The 23,262-nt window shown below is 38.9% G+C and overlaps 1 protein-coding gene across 2 annotated transcripts in view; it reads right to left on the bottom strand.

The window, feature by feature from the left end:
- The window catches only part of Cntn5 (contactin 5), a 1,171,096-nt gene that overhangs the window by 50,257 nt on the left and 1,097,577 nt on the right, over window positions 1-23,262 (bottom strand). For both annotated transcript variants that reach the window (XM_075966832.1, XM_075966833.1), the window contains 2 exons: window positions 19,562-19,720; window positions 9,998-10,147 (listed from right to left, as the gene is read on the bottom strand). In XM_075966832.1, the coding sequence (XP_075822947.1) occupies window positions 9,998-10,147; window positions 19,562-19,720 (309 nt within the window). The remainder of the gene's footprint in view (window positions 1-9,997; window positions 10,148-19,561; window positions 19,721-23,262) is intronic.

Raw genomic sequence — 23,262 nt, 5'->3', positions numbered from 1 at the left:
ATTTGACAGTTTCATACATGTATACAGTTCATTCTTATTACTACAATCTCAAGTACCTTTGCTTGTTTACCACCCCTATTAACTCTTTTCCTCCCTACAATTACATGTCAAACATAATTTTTATTTTCTGAGATCCACCGAGTTTAGCCAGGATCATTTTTGTGAGCATGGATTTAAAACAATCTGTTGGAGAATAGTGGGCTCTTTAGTGGGCACACAGGTCATTTGAAATCATAGTTATTGCTGCTGTAACAGCGACACATACCCATATGCCTTGGCACTTTTCCTACGAAGACCTCAGTGAAATTGCATATGACTTTAAGTGTGTTCATTTCCTGTCACTGATATCAGTGAGACTTACAAGAGGGTGCTGATAAAATGCTCTCTGCCTGTGTTGGTACAGTCCTTGTCTGGTTAACAAGTTAGAGTTTTCAGGAAGAGGAGACTCAATTGAGAAAACGCCTCCACCAGATTAGCCTGTAGGCAAGTCTAATTATCTCAAATAATGACTGATATGAGGGAGGGGCAGCCCACTGTGGGTGGTGCCAACCCTGGAAGGTGGTACTGGACTGTATAAGAAAGCAGGCTGAGCAAGCCATGAGGAGAAAGCCAGTAAACACTACTCTTCCATGACTTCTGTTTCAGTTTCTGACTTCCATTCAAGATGGACTGCAAGTACACATGGAGAGAAGCCCTTTCCTCTCCAGGTTGCTTTTGGTTATAGTGTTTTATCACAGCAATGAAGACGAACTAAAGCGGTGCCCCTGTGGCCTGTTTCTGACTAATTCAGGAATTTGAATGTCATGACGATCGGTGAATATCTACTTAAAGTAATAATAAATGTGATACAATTTGTCAATACTCAGCCATTGTGGCTTCCCTTAGGACATTTGCTTGATAAGAAAATGCACACATACATGTAATTACACATGCATATAAGCACCCACTTTATATTTATCTCTGTCAACACATTTCTGAGTAACACTGTTCTTAAAATATGGTTTAGGCTAAGTGCTTCTTTTACATCATTGGTCTATGTTTATATTCTAGAACTTAGATTTTTGAATTCACTTCTTTGAAGATAAAATTACTAAGAGTTCATATTTCTGAAAAAAAGTCTGGGCATGGGAAGAACCATTTCTGTTTTGTTCCACTTTTAAAATAATGGGATGCTCAAAGCCTCTGGGCTGGAGTTACTGAATGAGCTATGAGCTCCAATGTGAGCCTCTCCTCAAACCCACCAGAATCTAAGATTTAGAAGAGGTTAAAAGCACTAGCTAGTCTTTCAGAGGCCACAAGTTCAATTCCCAGCAACCACATGATGATTCAAAACAATCTACAATGAGATCTGGTGCCCTCTTCTAACATGCATGCACACTGTACTATATATACAGAACACTGTATATATAGTAAATAAATAAATCTTAAAAAAATAGAATTGAACATAAAGAACAATAAAGTTTGAGTTCTGGGAGTCTGGAAGGAGCACTGCACAGGACATTCATGATTCTGATTTTAGAAAATACATTTAAGTTTTTCAAAAATTTTAACTTTCTGAGTAAAAAAAATGTGCTAAGAATATAACTAGTAATGGGGCTGGAGAGATGGCTTGGTCCTCACACAGCGGCTCCCAACCACTGTAAGTTCATGTCCAGGGGTTCTGGCACCCTCTTCTGGGCTCCACATACATTAGGCACAAAAGTGGTGCACAGACATGTGCATAAAATAAAACACACATAAAAGAATTAAGGAGTGACTAATAAATATTTGAGGTTTCCAAAGACTGTGAAAGCAAAATAAAACTTTTTCTAAATTAACACAATGCTGTAAGAGTAATTTCCAGGTTAAATTATCTATAAATAACCTGTTTGGTAAGATACGCTCTGAAATTGAACTGCTCAGTATGACATTTGGAGACAAGTTAACCTGTAGTCAAAGAGTAAATGCAAGGGGCTAAGATCTTCTTTGCCTTGCTCTATCACCATTTCAATGAAACTTGCACAATACCAAAAGTGGCCTTTGACTGCTAGTGTTTCAATAATGCATCTGCATGGATTTTGAAAAGCTTGTTAGATGTTTGGAAACAGCTGATGGCAGTCACAGGTCTTGAGAGCTGCAACCAAGGCCCATGCTTTGCTGCTGAGATCTAACGCTGCACCCTCTAATTCTGCTTGGCTTACATTTCCTAATTACATGCAGATATGGTAGTTGGCATGCTCATGGATTTCCTTTTCAGTGTGGTGACACACAGTCATTATCTCTGCCACACTGCAGTGGAGCTTGCTGATTTTAATTATAACCCTTTTGTTTATAATACATTATGAAATAATATATTTGACTTAATCTCCCAGAGCCCTTTTGGTATGAGCGTTCTGTAATTCTTGTTAAAAGCATAAAATCCATAAAATCAAAATCTCATAAATGCTCTCAGAGAAATACATATTTTTAAACCAAATATATCTTCACTTTAATTAGTGAGAACCTGATTTAGAATTAGGCATTGAGGTAGCCTTCTTCCTCAGTCAGCTACTGATAAATGTCACGAATTTATTAACTCAGGGGATTAAGTTTACGCACATGCTGAGCAGTTAAACTGATTCTCCTGCATTTATTTCTGAGCAATCACCCTTCACAGATAGATCATCCAGTTGAGACTTTACACATGAGATCCAAACGCTTAACTGTTTCACGTCTTATCTGGCATCTTGATATGTGAGCTATTTTCTCTTTTTTTCTTAAACAGTGAAATCCTTCTTGTCAGTATCCAGAATGAGCAAAGTAGAAAGCGCTCCCTTCATATAAACAGGCTGGAATATCACAGGGCTCTTGATAAATGTCATTGTTTGAATAACATGTTACACATTACCGCCACAGCTTAATTAAAAACTAAACAAAAGAAGTCTCCAATTTCTCTTAGAGTGTTTACAGCTTTGCTAAAGACCATGGGCAGTCTTTGTAATTAAGACGCTCAGTGGTTATCCCAGTAGCCGGTATGAGGTATGAAGCAAAGATACAGGAGAATGGAGAGAGTGAGGGGTTGGCTACACAGGAATGGTAGTCAGAGGGACATTTCAAGACATTTTTCTAGTAGAATTGAACTTAAATATTCCCATTAACAATTACCAACTACATCAAGTATGTAGAAAGCTTAGAAATTAGAGTCCCCCAAGGCTAAGACTCCCAAACCAGCACCAAACAGCAGCCCTGCCTCCTGAAATCCCCCAAAGCAGAAACTCCCAAACCAGCATCAAGCAACATCCCTACCTATTCTCAATTCTGAGCTAGTGTGGGTTTTTTTTTTAAAGCATCCATCTTTACCTCCTGGAGAGCTAACTGCTGTTTTTGTTCGACTCAGTGGGGCAAACTTTGCGCAGGCAGAGTGATAGTTTCCAGGGATATGACAAAGATCTGAGCTGAATCCCAGTCTTCCTATTTCGTCATCCAACCTGTCTTCTGAAATTATTAGTATCTGCTTATCTGGTTAGGTTTGTTTTTGTTGTTGTCGTTTTAAACAATTTTTCATGAATTCTTGACTGGCCTTGAAATTGCTGTGTAGTTGAGACTGGCTCTGACTTCCTGGTCCTCCTGCATTTACATTTTTTCTTTTGTTTCTTATAGCGAAGAGAAGGCTAAAGAAGCAGAGAAAAGCAAATACTGATGGAAGCCATGGATAAAACTGCGTATTCCAGAGATAGCTCCTCAACTGCCCAGCACCCTGAATTCTGTCCCCTATTATCTTTTGACTCTGAAATGGAAAATGTCACATAAACTTTTCTGGCCAAGAAAACATATTATCTTTACATTTAAGCAATCAATACTCTTACAGCTAGATGTATCAAGCAGACATGCAGATGGAAGTCTTTCCCAGACACATGCTTCCTACATTGCAGTAGCTCGTCGCCTGTGAACAGAGCAGACCAGACCATTTGTAGAAACAGCGTCATTCTTTTCCCACCACTTTCTCTTTATGTGCTTTGTCTGCTTGCTTCCCCTGAATCTCCTTTTCACTATTGATAGCTCCCTACAAATCTTTCTCATATTCCAGACTTTTAGTTTTATCTTATGTCCCATGGAGTTGAACCAAGGCTGTCTGTGTGACCATGAATTTATAACTGTCCACTAGAGCTTGGTGAGACCAGTTGTGGATCCACTAACTCATAGTACCAGAATTCATCTGAATACATGGAAGAAATGGTCAAAATGTACTAATGAAACACACATGCACACATGTGCACAAACATACACACACATACACTCACTTCTAATCTATAGCTCCAATCCCAACTATTTCCTCATCACTATTGCAACCTAGGGAAGTCTCATTTTTAGATATTTAAAATCTATTTGATTTAAATAAAAACTGTAATTTCACAGGCATCCCATTTTCTACCCTTCCATCCTAGCTTGGGTTTGACCCTGGGGAGCAGTGCTCGGTCTCTTCCATCTCATTTCTGCTTCCTTTCTCACCCTGAAACTGCCACTTTGACTGGTACTCCCCAGACAAAAAAGAAAAGGGATATATCTACATAGAAGATGGCATCTCTGTCTATTTGTTTGATATCATCTCATGATCTCTCACTGGTTGTTAGATGCTGCCAAGACTTTTTTTTGTTTACACGCTTCTTTTTATGAGACGCTATGGGCTCTTTGGGGACATAGGAACCTCTAGCGGCATATGATTCCACAAATCCTAGTCAAAGTTTCCTTCCATGGTGCCCTTTGCCCCCACTGTGACTGTTCTGCCCACCTGCTTGCTAAGCCCTAGAAATATGCAATGTTCCACAAACTACCTTTTCCTCTGTTGCTTAGGGAGTTCAATGTGGGATTGAGAGTTCTTGTAAAAACTCTGAAGCTCAATGTTGCCTCTGGTGGAAGACAGAAGCACTGAGCCATCTACCAGGGCTGTCTTGCTCCTCTGCTACTTGTTTTAATAGGGAAATGACCTATCTCTATTGAAGTTAGTGTTGGTGAGAAACCCCTGGGTCAAGACAGCGGGAACTAAGACAGAAAAGTAAGGCTGACTGCCCTGTTCCTTACAAGCATTTTCTACCCAGTCTCACTCAGCATCTGAGGTTGCATGGCTCACTGCAGCAGAAGAAAGACTCAGGTCATTATTAATTACAATCTCTTCAGCTGTACTTTATCTTCTTGCTCCTGAAAAGATGCTGTTTTTGTTTTCATGTTCACATCTTCAGAGAAACATCGTTGCTATTGAGAAAATCTGACTTCAGAGGAGACAGAATAAAATCCTATTGTGATAAATACATATTCTGGCTCCTTAGTAAAAATAGCTTAATGATACAAAAATGCTAACACTGTCTAAGATAAGCCTGATTTTTTTCTCTGAAAGTCTATGTATTGATAGTATAGCTTTTAAGGGACATTTGGAAACCAGACTAAATAAGAGTTGAACGGAATGATTTACTGGAGAAAATTAGAAACCACAAAGTGGTCATACACTGCTGTCACCAAAGGGCCCAAGCTAGGAGGGTTTTAGTTTTTTAGTCTTCCTTTGTCTTAAAGAAAATATATTCTGCCAAAATAGTTGGCAAAATTAAAGAAAATACCATTAAGTGAACATTATGACTTTTTTCAAGCCAATGAGTAATTTAATTATATTATGTAAAAGAAATGGTCCCAGTAAGATTAAAATAAGACAGAAATTATAGCAAGCAACAGACCCCTAAAGCCAAATCAAAATCATTATAAAAAATAAAGTAACAGTACGCATCATGTAGCAGAGAGTATTTTTCGATTAAAAAAAAATATGCCCTTACAGACACATTACTAGGTAAAAAGAATGAAATGGCTGTGTGTGAGGGTCCCTAGTGGGCTTGGTAGGGAGATATTTAGCCCATATACATTTATCTGAAAACATATCATCAATATAAAAGAGACTTTTGCATGCTCATCGTTGCTTAAATTCCCTTCTTATAAAATAACAACCCAGTGAATAAAGGTGGTTGTAATAACAACAGAGATGTTAATACTTATGTGAAGTTTCTTATGTAATACAAGGATCAAGAGAAGTAGGCTACAACATGTCCTTGTTAGCACTATTTGTCAACTTGACACACTTATAGCCATTTGACAGAAGAGACTCATTTGAAACATTGCCTAGATCAAATTGGCCACTGGGCCTCTTTGTGGGGGTATTTTCTTGATTATAGGATGGTCCAGTCCAGGTACCATTCATTGATTCTGGTCCTGGATTGTGTGGGTAAGTTATCTGAGCAACAGACTATGAGTGATCCAATGAGGAAATGAGCAAGCTGGCAAGCAGCACTCCTCCATGGTTTTTGTTTCAAGTCCCTGTCCAGACTTTCTTCAGTGACAGATTGTGTGACCTGGAAGGGAAAGCCAAAGAAACCCTTCTGCCCCCACCATTCCTTCAAGTCTCTCTCTCTCTCCCTCCCTCCCTCCCTCCCTCCCTTCCTTCCTTCCCTTTTTTTGTCATCGTGTTTGCAACAGCAACAGCAAGAATACTGGAGCATGATATTTTCCTAATTTGACAAATGCTAATAAGAAAGCCTTAGACACCCTTGCCTGTGTTCAGCAAGCTAGTAAATGACACACCTGAACATTAATTCAATTCTAAACTCATGTAACTCAATAAACTTCACATATATATGCACATGTGTATGTGTGTGTGTGCACGTGTGCTCGCAAATGCACGCACACATACACTAAGCTGATGGAGGAAGGTCATTAGTTAAAAAATAAAGAAACTGCTTGGCCTCATAGGTTAAAACATAGGTGGGTGGAGTAAACAGAACAGAATGCTGGGAGGAAGAGGAAGTGAGCTCAGAGACACCATGCTGCCCTCTCCCAGGCAGACGCCATAGCTCTGCTCTCTGAGGCATAGGCGATGAAGCTCTGACCCAGGATGGACATAGGCTAGAATCTTCCCGGTAAGCGCACCTTGGGATGCTACACACATTATTAGATATGGGCTAGTCCAGGTGCGAGAGTTAGCCAAGAAGAGGCTAGATATAATGGGCCAAGCTGTGTTTAAATGAATACAATTTGTGTGTTGTTATTTCGGGTAAAGCTAGCTGGTGGCAGGAGCTGGGTGGCGGAATGCAGCCCGCAGCTCCCACTACAGAGTGGCACCCCAACATATATTGTTTACAAATGTTCTTTTACATTTAAAGGGGGATATGATATAGATGTGAATAATTTGCATTGATATGGATTTTGCTTTAGTGATTTAAATTTAAGGTCAATTTTGTTATATGTATATGTATTTCTGATCTTGATTAAGGTATTGTGATTGTGTAGTTCACTTAAAATGTAATGTATATAGGTTGTTAATGGATAATCAATAATAGTCAAGCTTGTAGTCATGTTAGTCATGTTAGTTAAGATTTTTTAGATGTACATAGATATATTTTAGATAGGCATTCTTCATACTTTTCAAAGATTATAGAATATGGCATTTTAAATGTTTTTTTTTAAACTTAGGGCTTTTCATGACAATGAGACATGTCTGCTCCAGGCAGCACCAATCTACTTCAAAAGGAAGATGGGCATCGAAGAGGCTCCTTATGGAGTTTGATAGCCATTTGGGCAAGAAACTGCTCTTGCCTGGACTATTGCATAAATTGGACACAGAGAACCCACAGAGAGGACTGCTGAACTTGCCTAAAGGTGAGATGGTCTTTCGGGGTTCCTGACTCAAGAAAGACTCTGCGAGACATTCTGCAGGACACAGAAAAAAGTGACTGAACTGTCTTTAAAATTTCCTGCTTCATGGAAATGTCTGCTGGATACTATGGGCCTGTAGGCTGAAGATGGATGCCCCAACGGTACAAAAGAACTTTGGGTGACTGTCCAGACAGCGAGATGTCTCTGTCAATTCTAGAGTTTGAAAGTTGCTTATTTCTTGTTTGCTTAGGTAATATTGTATCTTTCTGGATTCTTTGATGGAGTTGAAGAATAGTTAGTTATAGTTTTCCTTAGTTATGATAAAGATTATTGTAATTTTTACTTGATAACTGTTTTGTTATATGTAATTTTGCTATGTTACTAAGCTCTATTTAGCACTATATGAAAAGATTTAGAAGTAATGGCTGTTACTAGACAAAGAATGCAAAAACTTCCCAATGGCAAGTTACACAGTTGCCCTTCTTACTGACCGTTCAGAGGTTTCTAACGTATTAGTTGTAGAATGGTGGGGTTCAAGAAAAGGAACAGCTGCTGCTCTTGTATTCATTTTGTTTTTCTGTTTCAACATCTCATATTTTCATATTCATTTCTTAATCTACAATCATCTCTCTTGTGACATCTTTGAAATAATAAAACATTCACACTGTTGTCTTTCAAATTTACACGTTAGTTTGACGAGAGCAGCACATTTCATTAATTAAACATGTAATCTATTTATAACTTTCTCTCTCTCTGGATAATCTAATTAAAACTTGTAAGAAAATTGAAATTGCTCTATAAATATAAATGTGCACCACAGTAAAAATAGACGTTTTCTATGCTAGGTTGACCTCCTTATGCCAAGACATTGGACTGAACTAAATTGTATATTTGGGGTGTAAAGCTTGCTTTTTTTTGGTGTATATTCATTGTACGAAGTACTGAGTTTTCTATGGACTCCTGGATATAGGTACATAGCATGTGCTGACATGTTCTCCAGTGCCAGCCTAGCCTATTCTATTGGTTATATTATCTTCTTGGAAGTGTTTTGATGACCAAAAATACTAAAATGTATTCTTTAGGAAAACTGCAAAATTTTTTTTTGGTATATGAGAAAGAAGCACTTTTGACATAGAAATACTTCACTTGAAGTACTTTTTCTTTTTTAAAAAAAATTTAGGTTTTTTTATTAAGAGAAATTTTACAGAGGCATAATCTCTCATAATCTCAATATCGTAATGTTAAGACAATTTCCCCCTCCAATGTAGCTCTCCATTTTGGAAGTTTAGTTGGTCCATTAGAATAATGTCATATTGGAATATAAAATAGGTACCTAATGGAGGCAGAGTGTGTTACTGGGGACTGCTACCTCAGGATACTGGTGACTTTTGATCTGTGCTGCCTGAAGAAACAGCTACAAAACTCGGCACTTGGTTCTATGCCATTGGGAGGTCCAGCTGAATTTGATGTCAAGCAAAGCAGTATAAAGTGGGCAATGCTCACCTTCCCAGCTCACTGTGAGAGGCACGCTCTGCACACACTTTCACAGCATCTTTCCTCTTCCTTTAGACTTTAATGGAATAAAGTATGCCGTGCATACATAAAATTTAAGACAGCAATCTATGACTGAGGCAGGTATAAAGCTAGACAAAATCTTTGAAATGCATCATCTGAACATGGTTTGGCTTAAGATGCAATGGTGGCTTGTTAACAAAATTTTAATAGCACAAGTAGATTCATACTTTAAAAGTTTAGGAGAGTTACTCATCCTGAAAGCAATTAGTTTCCTTGATATGGTCATTTGGGTATTTTTTTCAATTAGATAAATTTATTCTGGAAGACTAGGAAGACCCCTTGGTTTTTCTAAGCTATGTATCAGATGGGTAGCTCACGTATACAGTTTTCCAGAAAGCACCAGGTTAAGGAGGGGCTCTGTTTGTCTCTTCAAAGTGTAAAAGTATAATTTACACAGGTTAGGGGGTGAAGGGTAGCAGAGAGCAGCCTAAGCAAGTAGATTGTAATTGAAGGTAAGAACAATCACTGAGGAATAGAAAGGTAAATTAAACTATTCTGAATTTTATGGGGTTTCTTAGAAGAATAAATAAATTGCCTGCACTTCATGAGAATTTAAGTTTAAGGATGGGAGGACAAATCATAGATTTCATAAATTTTTGTTTTGGAAGCAGTGATAAAATGGCTGAAAAGAATAAAAATAATTATTTTAAAGGAAATAAATTCAGGATACTAGGAAAATGCATCAGGAAAGTCATGGCGCAGTCGTGATTAATTCAGCTTCCTTTCAGAGTGATGAGAGGCTTATGAAGCAGGAGATTTGTGCCATGGTTCTTACCTGCCTCGTTTGTGCGGATCATTCGAGATGGAATGCTTGGATCCCCTGTTCCAATTGGATTGGTGGCCACCACTCGGAATTCATATTCTACCCAGGGATTTAGGTCCACAGCCATCGCTGACTCCATGTCTCCCGTGATGACTTCTGGGACTACAGAGAAGGAGCATAGTTCATGCTATTACGAGGCTGGAGAAATGCTACAAATGCATGTTGGTCAATGATGTCGCCATTACTAATCCCTACTTCCTCATTCTATGCAGTCATTTCTCATAATACATGGCCATGATCCTGCTTCCTCATAGTACGTTACTATGTATAACTACTATGACAAAATGAACTTTCAGGAAGTAAGCACTGCATATGCTGAAGTTGTTTGTAGGCCATTAGAATTCCTCTCATCTGGCTATCAAAGAACTTAGCATGATCTACACTAAAAATCATTTTCCCATCCTCAGCCCTAGAGAAGAGGCTAAGTCCCACTAGAAACAGAGTTTTCTTCAGTTTCTAGGGAGATGTTTTTTATACTCACAAACATATTTTGTTTCCTTTCCAGAACAACTCATGAATATATCTTTTAGTTAGAAATGACAGCATGTGTGGAGTAGGTACAAACTCTGATCTCTTCTTGGGACAAGTTTCATACCATACTTTGATTCTATCAAACCATGAAATTTCTTACAATTGTCTTTACAAAACCATGTCCCATTCTCTCTTGACTATTTATTTATCAGACCATACCAGCTCCTCTATCACTGAAACTGCAATCGTGAAGGTTGACACTGACCTCCATATGTTTAAAATCAATGATCAGGTGGCCGCCTAGCCAGACAGTCTTGGGGAACTGAGTCCATGCCCCCTCCAATCCTCTAAATTTTCAGGCCATCAAGCAGGGTGTGTCCCGGGCTACTGGCTTTCTTTACCACATCCCATCTTGTCCCCAAGCACTCCTTTTCATCTGTGGGGTCCTTGGATCCCCTAGCACAGCCTGTTTCAGGGAAGAGGGGATCTGAGAGCCAGTTACAGTGCTGAGGGGACCTAAGAGAGGGCAGACCAAGAAAAGCTCTCAAGTATACAGTCAGCCACAGCAAAGATTGGACGAAGATGTCAAGACACTGCTGGCCTCATTTGAAGGAAGAGATGGACAGGAGCTAATGCAAGAATTTCTCCAACAACCTGAAAAGCAACATGATAACACCAGAATCCAATGAACATGCAGCAGGAAGACTCAAACACCCTAACACAGAAGAAATAGAAGAAATCAATTTAAAACGTAACCTTATAAAAATGATGGAAACTCTTAAACAGAAAGTAAAAAACTTCCTTAAAGAAATGGAAGAGAAGACAAACAAAAAGTTAGAAGAAATTAATAAATCCCTCACAGATACCCAAGAAAACCAAGAAAAAAGCAATCAAACATGTAAAGGAAACAGTTCAAGACTTGAAGACTTGGATGTAATAAAGGAAACACAAACCAAGGGATGGCTGGATATGGAAAATCTGGGAAAACAAACAGTAACTACCGAGACAAGTATAACCAACAGAATACAAGAGATAGAAGAAAGAATCTCAGATGCTGAAGATACTTTAGAGGAAATAGACTCATTGATCAAAGCAAACAGCAAATCCAAGAAATTCTTAACACAAAACATCCAGGAAAACTGGGACACCATGAAAAGACCAAACCTAAGAATAATTGGGGTAGAAGAAGGAGAATTCTAGCTCAAAGGCCCAGAAAATATATTCAACAAAATTATAGAAGAAAACTTTTCCAACCTAAAGAAGCATATTCCTATGAAAGTACAAGAAGCTTACAGAACACCAAATAGACTGGATCAAAAAAAAATCATCCCCTTGTCATATAATAATCAAAACATAAAACATACAGAATAAAAAAAGGATTATTAAGAGCTGCAAAGGAAAAAGATCAAGTAATATATAAAAGTAAACCTATCAGAATTACACCTGACTTCTCAATGGAAACCATGAAAGCCAGAAGGTCTTGGATAGAGAAAACAAGATATTCCAAGACAAAACCAGATTTAAACAATACATGTCTACAAACCCAGTCTTAAGAAAGTACTAGAAGGAAAACCTCAACCCAAGGAAGCCAACAACACTTACAATAGCACAGATATCTGACAACCCTACAACAACACAGCTCAACGAAAGGAAACACACAAATACTACCACCAAAAAAAAAAAAAAACCCAAAAAACAAAAAAACAACCAGAGTTAACAACCATTGGTCATTAATATCGTTTAATATCAATAGACTCAATTCACCTATAAAAAGGAACAGGTTAAGAGAATGGAGACAAAAACAGGATCCAACATATTGCTGTTTACAAGAAACACAGCTCGACCTCAAAGAAAGATACTACCTCAGAGTAAAGAGTTGGGAAAACGTTTTCCAATCAAACAGACCTAAGAAACAAGCAGGTGTGGTTATCCTAACAGCTAACAAAATTGATTTCAAACTAAAATCAATCAGAAGAGATGGAGAAGGATACTTTATACTCATAACAGGAACAATTCATCAAGATGAAGTCTCAATCCTGAATATCTATGACCCTAATATAAAAGCACCCACATATGTAAAAGAAACATTACTAGAACTCAAATCACACATCAAACCCCACACACTAATAGATTTCAACACTCCTCTCCCATCAATGGTCAAACAGACAGAAACTTAACAGAGAAAGAAGTGAACTAACAGATGTAATGAATCAACTGGACTTAACAGACATCTATAGAACATTCCACCCAAACAGAAAAGAATATACCTTCTTCTCAGCATCTCATGGAACCTACTTGAAAATTGATCACATACTTGGTAACAAAGCAAACATCCACAGATACAAAAGAATTGGAGTAACCACCTGTGTCTTATTGGATCATTATGGAGGAAAGTTAGAATTTAACAACTATTCCACCCCCAGAAAGTCTACAAACTCATGGAAACTGAAGAGCCAAGTACTGAACCACCTCTGGGTCAAGGAAGAAATAAGAAAGAAATTAAAGTCTTCCTTGAACTCAACAAAAATGAAGACACAACATACCCAAATCTATGGGACACTATGACAGCTGAAAAAGTTGGGAGCATGGGGGTGAGGGTAGGGGTGGGGGTAAGGGGAGGGGTGAGATAGAAGGGAGAAGGGGGGTTGGGGAGAGCTTGGAGGAGTGGAATGGTTCAGAGGGAATAAGGACGAATATGGGAGCAGGAAAGAAGATATTTTAATTAAGGGAGCCAGTTTGGGGTTGGCAAGAGGCTTGGATCTAGAGGGGTTTCTAGGTATCCACAGGGATGTCCCCAGCTAGGACCCTGGGCAGTGGAGGAAAGGGTGCCTGAACTGGCCTTGTCCCTTTATCAGACTGATTACTATCTTAAATATCATCATAGAACCTTTGTCCTGCTGCGACAGATTGAGATAAAGACAGAGACTCACATGGGAGCACTGAACTGAGCTCCCAAAGTCCAGTTGAAGAGAAGAAGGATGGAGAATATGAGCAAGGAAGTCAGGACTACAAAGGGTTGGTCCACCCACTGAGACAGTGTGCCTGATTTAATGGGTGCTCACCAACTCCAGCTGGACTAGAAATGAACGAGCACGGGCTCAAACTGGAACCTCTGAATGTGGCTGACAATTGGGGCAGACTGAGAAGCCAATGATAATGGCACTGGGATTTGTCTCTACTGCATGTAGAGGCTTTTTGGGATCCTAGTCTATTTGGAAGCATACCTTTCTCAGCCTGGATGGAGTGGGGAGGGCCTTGAACTTCTCACAGGGTAGGGCACCCTGCCCTCTCTAGGACTGGAGTGGAAGGGAGGGAGGGTGAGCGGGGAAGTGAGAGGGAAATGGGAAGAGGGGAGGAAGTGAAAATTTTGAATGATATTATTTATAAAATAATAGAAAACTAAAAAAGAAAAAAAATAAAATCAATGATCAGTGTCAAACTATAGCGGACATATGAGCAACACAAGCACACTTAATTGCTCTTGCTTACTTGGTATTCTCTGTTTTCCAGAAGGTTACTGTATTTGACTTTAATTTTTACTTCAGAGTTTATTCTCTCTCTGCCTCCTTTGGCTAGTTTATTTTTGTTATGAGTACTCTATAGTTGGGTTTTGATATTCTTCTTCAGTTTATATTTATTTTCTTAGAATTGATATGTTCCAAGATTGTGTGTGTGTGTGTGAGAGAGAGAGAGAGAGAGAGAGAGAGAGAGAGAGAGAGAGAGAGAGAGAGAGGGAGAGAGAGAGGGAGAGGGAGAGCGAGAGGGAGAGGGAGAGGGAGAGGGAGAGAGAGTAATGTGCAGGTGGTGCATACTAGTGTTTCTGTGTATATACCACACACATATTGCAAACAGAGAAAAATGTCAGGTGACCTTCCTCTTTCACTCAAAGCCTTTCTGCTTTGAGATGAGGTATTTCAATGAATTAGAAACTCACCATTTGTGTGTGGGGGCATTGAACAATGAGCATCTACCTGTCTCCATCCCTCAAAACTGAAGTTATAAGGATTTACAGCCATGCTCAAATTTTTGTATATTTGCTGAGCATTTGAACTCAGATCCCCAAGTTTATGCAGAAAGTTCTCTTACCTACTTTGCCATCTAGCCAGCTTCATATTTTACTATTTTAATCATAATTTATAAATCAATCAATTTCCAACTTATAACAAAGTTGATTAGATAACTCTGAATTTATTGCCTTTTTAAAAGGGTATATAATGCTTTCAAAAATGTGAGTTAGCGGTATTAATATTCATAAGCAAATAAAATAAATTGCAAACAAAGTTTTCTTCATTAGTACAGGATTTTGATTTTTCAATATTGAAGATATTAAGGATAATGGACAATTTTAAGCAGCTAAGAATATTTAAAAAGCATTGCTGGCACCTTTTTAATAAAGATATCATTGCTAGAGGCATGGACACAGGTTGCTTTCAAAGAAAATACATGCTTCACTGAGAAAAATAAAGCAGTGATTAAAAGCAGCTAAGAAGTGACTAAGAGGAGAATCCCATTGGAATGTGTTTCCTAGCAAAAGCATCACATTCAATAATTTAATAAAATACTTGACAAGCTTGTCAAATTGAAAAATTTAATCAACCAATCATCTCATGGAAATAATATCCACAGACAGACAATAGAAACCAATAATGAATGCTTAAGAAACATCTTAAAGTTATGCAAAGATCAGTAATGGTTATTTTTTGATAATCATAAGTAAACATATGAAAATGCAAAACAGGTCACCTTAGAATTCTCAGTAGCGTAAATGACAGTAGAATTTTAAGGCACAATAAATTTGCTTAAATGGAAATAGGACTTGAAGATGAACTTTTTGCCAAAGATTATTTCATACTTTCTTCCAATTATACACACTATACTTTTTTAACTTCGAACCTCCCCTGCAGGAGGGAGAATTTATAAGTCAATTATAAGATGTGAATTTGTAAGTCAATTTATGATATTCTTAGTTAGCTGGCCTATTCTCAAATTTTTGTTTCAATAACAGAAAATAAGGAATTTGTTTTCATTTTGGCACATAAAAGAATGTTAAATGTTTTCCAGAAGCTTATAAATTGCATTCATTTATTAAAAGTTATAAACTGTGTACTCATCTTTTATCCAAATATATATGCCAGGATTAGAAGTTGTTTTGACTTTAACTATATTAGATTATGAGAGCACTTATGAAAATAACTGATCAGTCAACTTATTGCACCCATAAGGAATATGGCTAGGTTATAGACAGGGCTAAAGCCAGGCTGGTTTGGATCACCTAGGATTTGAGGACTCCTTCATGGACTTGCCCTAGGTTGGCATGCCTTCACCGCTACTGCAATGGGTATTGTGTTTTGGACAAAGAAGTTAGATAGATGAGGAATCAGTCTGCTAGATCCTTCACACTATGAAGCATAGAAACAAAAGAATACTGATATTGCTATAATTCTGAAAAATGTATTTCTTTATAAGTAAACCATAACAATAGTTTTTTTTAAATAGCTACTTTCTGAAGACAGTCAAAGCAGAGCTCTAACTTGAAAGTCTCTAGTTTTCAAATTATTTTAGAAGATAAAAATACTGCTTTCTAGTAGAGCTTTGTCAGCAAACACAAACCAACTTTTCTTCATAATCTCTCCAACCCCTGTAGAAACAGATGCATTAAAAATAAATAAATAAATAAAAACAAAAGGATAAGCAGGAATCAGAGAGCAAGTTAAATAAAGAACATGAACTCATGGCTATAGTAGGTGCAGTATAAGACAAAATGGTTTAGTAAATCATCAAGTGAATCAGGAAATATGTATGAACTACTAAGCATCTCTCCCAGAGGAAGTTGAACAGTCTGTGTGACAAACAGTGGCAGGAGGATGGAGTGTCTGAGAATACACCAGATACACAATGATCATTTTCTGTAGCTGCAAAACAAAATCTTTGAACAACCACATGAAAGGTAAGATGGCGACCTGGCAAACAGTGGATGAGAATTCTTGAATCTGCTCATGAAGTTTGAATTTGTGGTCTTCCTATGTCGATCAACCCAGATAACTCCTCTTATTCCTTGGGGAGCTATATTTGCTGCACAAGGATATGGTGGACCCAGGACCAACGCCAGTGTTTTAAATAGAAATGAGAAACATCTGTATACATACTACACAGTGTATTACTAACCACAGCGAAGTCTAAGTTCATGCAGCAACTTATTATCAAGTAAGATCTGAAATATGTTCTGTAAGAAAAGACATTTTCTTTCTATATAATTGTAATGAGTGAAGCAAAGCTTGTGCTAAAGTGTCATTTACCTAGATACAATAGACCATTCCATAGTCATAGTATTGCATTTTAGTTTTATTGTTAATGAACTCATACATCATCTTGATGATTTTCACATTATTTATTTGCTGATGTTGAAATAGGGTTTTGATATGTCATTCATTTGGCCTCAAGACACTTATGTAGACAAAGCTGGATTAAAATGTGCTGCAGTCCTCTTACTGATCTCCCATCATGTCTAGCTTGATTTTTATATTTTACTTTTTTTTTCTGCTTTTAGAACTTTATTCTTTTTTTTATTGATAAAAGGAGAATAAAAAAAATTTCCACCTCCTCCGAGCCTCCCATTTCCCTCCCCCTCCTCCCACTCTTCTCTCCCTCCTCCCACCCTTCTCCCCCTCCCCCCACTCCTCTCCCCCTCCCTCTCCAGTCCAAAGAGCAGTCAGGGCTCCCTGCTCAGTGGTAAGTCCTAGGTCCTCCCCCCTCCGTCCATATCAAGGAAGGTAAACATCCAAACTGGCTAGGCTCCCACCAAGCCAGCACATTAAGTAGGATCAAAACCCGTGCCATTGTCCTTGGCGTCTCATCAGCCCTCATTGTTCGCCATGTTCAGAGAGTCCAGTTTTATCCCATGCTATTTGGTGAACCCAAGGAAAAACATATAGTTATCCTCTTGGCTAAGGGAAGTAGACAAAATTGCCGGGGAGAAAAGTGGGATCTTGGGGGTGGGGTGGGATGGGGGTAAGGGGAGATGGGGAGAGAAAAGGTAGAAGGGAAGGAGGGGGGACTTGGGGAAACAGGAGGATTGGGATAAAGAAAGGTTGGATAGGGGAGCTCGGAACGACAATTCTTAGTTAAGGGAGCCACTTTAGGGTGGGCAAGAGACTTGACCCTAGAGGGGCTCCCAGGTGCCCAAGCTGAGGTCCCCAGTTAGTTCCTTAGGCAGCTGAGGATAGGGAACCTGAAATGACCCTATCCTAGAGCAATACTGACGAATATCTTGCATATCATCATAGAACCTTCATCTGGTGATGGATGGAGATAGAGACAGAGACCCACACTGGAGCAATGGACTGAGATCCCAAGGTCCCAATGAGGAGCAGAGGGAGGGAGAACATGAGCAAAGAAGTCGGGACCACGAGGGGTGCACCCACCCACTGAGACAGTGGAGCTGATCTACTGGGAGCTCACCAAGGCCAGCTGGACTGTTACCGAAATAGCATGGTATATTTTACTTTTAAGCAGTTGAATTAACTTTAAAATGAGAGATGCCCCCAACTAGGTCCTTGGGCAGCTGAGGAGAGAGAGCCTGAAATGGCTCGATCCTATAGCCATACTAATGAATATCTTGCATATCACCATAGAACCTTCATCTGGCGATGGATGGAGATAGAGACAGAGACCCACATTGGAGCAATGGACTGAGCTCCCAAGGTCCAAATGAGGAAAAGAAGGAGGGAGAACATGAGCAAGGAAGTCAAGACCGCGAAGGGGGCACCCACCCACTGAGATGGTGGAGCTGATCTATTGGGAGCTCACCAAGGTCAGCTGGACTGGGACTGAAAAAGCATGGGATAAAACCAGACTCTCTGAATATGGTGGACAATGAGGGCTGCTGAGAAGCCAAGGACAATGGCATTGGGTTTTGATCCTACTGCATGTACTGGCTTTGTGGGAGCCTAGGCTGTTTGGATGCTCACCTTCCTAGACCTGGATGGAGGGGGGAGGACCTTGGACTGCCCACAGGGCAGGGAACCCTGACTGCTCTTAGGACTGGAGAGGGAGGGGGAGGGGAGTAGGGCGTGGGGAGTGGGGGGGGAGGGGGAGGGAAAAGGGAGGTGGGGAGGAGGCGGAAATTTTTAATAAAAAAAAAAATACAACAGAAACCCTCATCCCCAGTCTGTGCAGACAATTCCTTCACGTTCTCTTCTATTCTTAACTCTCTCTTCTATTCTTAATGTCTATTCAAACATGATACTAAATACTTATCAAGTAGCCCTTGGGGAGTGTGACTTTTAATAAATATCCTTTGCCACCACTTCCAGTTACATAGGAAAGCTTGGACAAGGTTAGTGTTGTAACATTCAAAGGAAATCACTAGTGACGAAAATAATTTTTAAATAATGAAACTAGGGCAGGAACCATGTTAAACACAGACATTAAAATAATGCGCTGCTTTTAGACACACAGTTCATGTTAGCTTTTCCTTTTATAAATAAAACTGGCACAGGATTATAAAACCACAGTAGAAGCTTCTGGGATTGTGGGTAATTCTGTATCCCAACCCTCCTATGGAGACAGGTGTCTGTACAACCTAATGTGAAGAATTCCCTAGCACCGCACCCTGAGAACAACTGTACATCAAACTGATGAATTCCCAGGGAGGCCTGGATCCCACCCAAGGGCACTGCTCAGTATCACTTCTCTGTTTGATAACTGTTGTCAAGTCATGCATGATAATTGAAAGAAGCTGGGGAGTGGCTCCATGGGGGCTTTTTGTACAGTGCAATTTTTACAGCTTCTTTGTGAATCTGAAAGTTAGTTCATCATACAAACAGAGCCTCAATGTGATCTCTTTTTTGCAAGTTATGAACAGAAGAAAGGAAGAGAGGTTGCTTTTAGAGGGCACAGGGAAAGAATCCACGGTAGAGATCAATGTGGAAAGAATAATAAAGCATTTCTGCAGTTGACAAATGATCATGAGTGAGCTTTAAAGCAAGTGCACCTGGTGCCTCCAGATGCTGGTTTTGTTTGTGACACTGTGCCCAGACCTCTTACCTGTTTTCACAGTTTGCCAGCCCAGGGAGAAGGGGCTGCGGGCCTGCAGGTTGTAGGAGGAGATGGGACTGTGGTTGTCAGTTGCTGGACTCCATGAAAGAGTGGCTGTGTTTTCTGTGATTTCCTCCACGATGACCACTCCAGGTGGGCCTGGGGGACCTATAGGAAAAGCAGTGGATACAGCTAAGCACCAATCGTTATAATCAACCACAAGACATTGTATTCCCAATGTGGTTCTCATCAAATGATGTGATCATCTTAATGAAATACATACTCAGTAATGAAAATAGACAGCAGAAACTGATGGGATACAAGTTATTTTCTAGAATTTCTGTGGGGAACTTAATTATGTATTATATTTTTTCTGACACTTTGTGCCTGGAGGCAACTTTCAATTAGCATTATATTTTATAGGAAAAGGAAAAATAATCAGAAGCAGACACAAAGCTATGAATGTCAATATGAACTGTGGCTGCTAAAATCAATCACAGATAACAGGCAAAGGCAGAAACAGGCAGGCAATAATACTTCAGGAACAGACACAATGCCATTTATACTAAAAGACTATAGGTGGATTGAGCTATATTGCAGCTCAGAAACCTTAAGCATGCAAATCATGTAATGAGCTATATTGAGCAACTCAGATCTGGTCAAGAGGATGCAGAGTGTTCTGAAATAGCAGTACTGTAGGGAAGAAAGGTAAGGACATCCACCTAGAGTGACATATACGTAATCCTCTGTGGAAATTCAAAGGAGACTCTTAATTGTTGTTTTAGAATTGGTGGTGCAGTGGAATAGCAGTGATTCACAGAATAATTTTCTCTTTGTCTTTAAGGGATAGTATAAAGCAGAGACGACTAGTCTACTCCCATGTAGCTTTTGTTTTCAAGAAATAATCAGAATATGATTTTAGGAGAAATGTCCCTTTAGTTAATTATGGCTAAACATCAATTTTAAGGGCATTAAATGTATATCTATTTAAAATTTTGTGACTAAAGGAAATACCAGTTTTCATGTTATCATATTCATGTTCCATAATGTAAATTATGCAAGTTGTAGAATGGCTTCTATATGAAGACTATACACAAGGAGATATTTTAAGTGACTAATCTATGGATTGATATGTAAATGGCATATAACTTGCTGGATTTGATGATCATGATATCTAAGAAATAAAGAAAGGAACGGTGAGCTGGAACATTTTAAAACCTTGACAAGCAAATGACACTTTTAGGAGATAGTAGATCAGTATTTTTTTTCACTGAACAGGCCACCAAATACTAAGGATTGGAAGTTAGAGACTGTTCTAACATCAAGGTGATAGAATCGGGATTTTGAACAAAGGAGGCAAAGGAAAGCCTTAAGAAGTGGCAATTTTTTCTCTAAGTGAAGTGGTGGAAGAAACAGTAAAATAATAAAACACAGAATGGCTTTGAAATAACAAGGGGAGAAAGCACAAGAGCTCCTTCTAGAAGGCAATCATTATTTTCTTTACGGAAGAATCTAAGTCCTCCAAAGGGAGGCCGGGTGTGTGTGAAAGTGAGCTTAGAGGCAGGGGGGCATCAAGGAAGGCTTTGAGTAGAAATGTAATAGAAGAATGTGAGCGAGAATACAGAAGCACAGCAATGGTTTTCCTCCAGGCTTAGTTGGATCGAATCATTGTGAAGGAGAAACTGAACAAATAAGCATGCTTTGAATATCCAGGACAAGGCCTAGGAGCTCTGGATATGTGTTACTGCTCATCACTAAAAACACACAGAATGTGGGCAATGTGTGGTTCAGGTGAAGTAAGGAAGGTGTTAATGGCTTAGAAAAAGGAGTTAAGAACATGGACTATTACAAGAACACGACTCAGGAGTGGGATTTGTATTGTGAAGAGCAATGGACAGAATTTGTGACTTATTTTTGTGAGGCGAGATAGTTTTGAGTGAAAAATTAGTGTGCAGGGGTAAAGTGAAGAATATAATTATTAGTGTGGATAATTCTAGGACTGTGCAAGAGTGCTAATGTAGCAGAAATATCTATGCTTAAGTCAGCAAAGGTAGATAAGGGCATGGTAAGGAAGAGAAAGAAGAGGGATGCAGATGTTGAAGAACGCATCTGAGAAGATGTTAGACTATAGAGACAGGAGCACAGGGAAGCATCTATAAGAACAAAATAATTATGTAAATAAGTTGATTTCTATGTGATTACTACAATGAGGCCAGTAGCTACCATACTCTCTCCACCTTATAATATATGAAGGGGAGATACTATATGTTTCCTAGACATTAATTATTAGTTTACTATTTCACAGAGGGGATGGAGGAACCTGAAAGAGACTATTTATTTGATAATTATTCAGACCATATGTTTGGTTTTATCTTAGGACAGGGATTCTGAACATCCATTCTAATGAAAGAAATTACTTGCCATAGTCACTGTACTAATAAATAGCCCAGCTGAGATTTAAATATTGATTTGAGGGCAAAATCTGATTTTGGAAAGCAGCAAGAACTACTCAGACAGTTCTTCAACTATTAATATGAAAAACAGTTTCCAGTGAAGGAAGGAAAGAGAAAGTGTGTTACAGAAAAGTGCAGGTGAAGTATGCAGTAAAGACAGGTAGCAATAGAACAACTGGTGAAGTCCATGCGGAGAGAGGCACCAGCCCCTTCCCTTCCTCGCAATACAATTCATTCCTTCACCGAGCAGCAGGACCTATGCCTTTCCTTCTTTGAACCTGAGTTGTCCCAAGGTCATTGGACTCTATCAATAAGAGTAAAGATGTCTAACACTGTTTGATTTTTGACATGAGGTCTTTAAAAGCTTTTGATATTCATCCACCTTTCTTCAGCACTGGTTAGGGCTTAAGTTAGGGTACAGTTTTCAAGTCAAACTATACTAAGGCTACTGTTATGCCAGGAATTCCAAAGAATTTTGACAGAGGCACGAGGAGAAAGAAACATTCAGTTTGTTCCCAGCCCTCCTATGCAACCCAGTCCTGGGGCCAGACATGGTAGACAGCCTTCAAAGACCTCCAGCTTCCATTGGCGTGTGTGTGAGGAAACCTTAGGATGACTCGGCTGTGCCTGACATCTGCTCAAGTCCTTGGAGAGTGTGATTCACATATCTTCAAACAAACAAAATTTGAGGACAACAATGGCTAAGAGGAACAGGCTTCAAAATGGTTTATTGTTGTGAGTTTCTTTAAAGGAACTTTGAGGTAGGGACCCTCAAATATTTTTCAAAAAGTTGAGAAGTTTTGGTGATATGCTTATATAAGAAATCGTGGTCAAAATTTATTTTTTATCTCTTCCATAGTAAACCATTTATTCTGCTGTACTTTTAGCATCTATTTATTTGTCTCTTCAAGGGACATTTGCAACTGCTTACTTGCAAGACCAAGGTCATATGGGGAAATGAGTTTCTGTTAAATAAGTGATTTTCCCTTCTGAGTACTAAAATTCTAGGAAGTTGTTTAGTATATCCTAAGACTATAACTAATAATCACTCAATATTTTCTTATTGTTCAACTGGAAAAATAATTTAATTCAAAATATATACCATGATAAATCTTCATAAGCTTTCAAGAACTTTTCTCTATTTGCATTTATTTCCCAAAAATACATTTTGTAGCAAAATAATCAGTAGCAAAGATTTATGAACCCAGTGTAATGTCTATGCTGTCTCTTCATTCATAATTGCAAACCATTATAAAC

The sequence above is a fragment of the Microtus pennsylvanicus genome, chromosome 3 (genome assembly GCF_037038515.1).
Source record: "Microtus pennsylvanicus isolate mMicPen1 chromosome 3, mMicPen1.hap1, whole genome shotgun sequence".
In the NCBI taxonomy this organism is placed as follows: Eukaryota; Metazoa; Chordata; class Mammalia; order Rodentia; family Cricetidae; genus Microtus; species Microtus pennsylvanicus.
The sequence above is the reverse complement of the archived record's forward strand: the minus strand, read 5'-3'. Positions and strand labels throughout refer to the sequence as shown.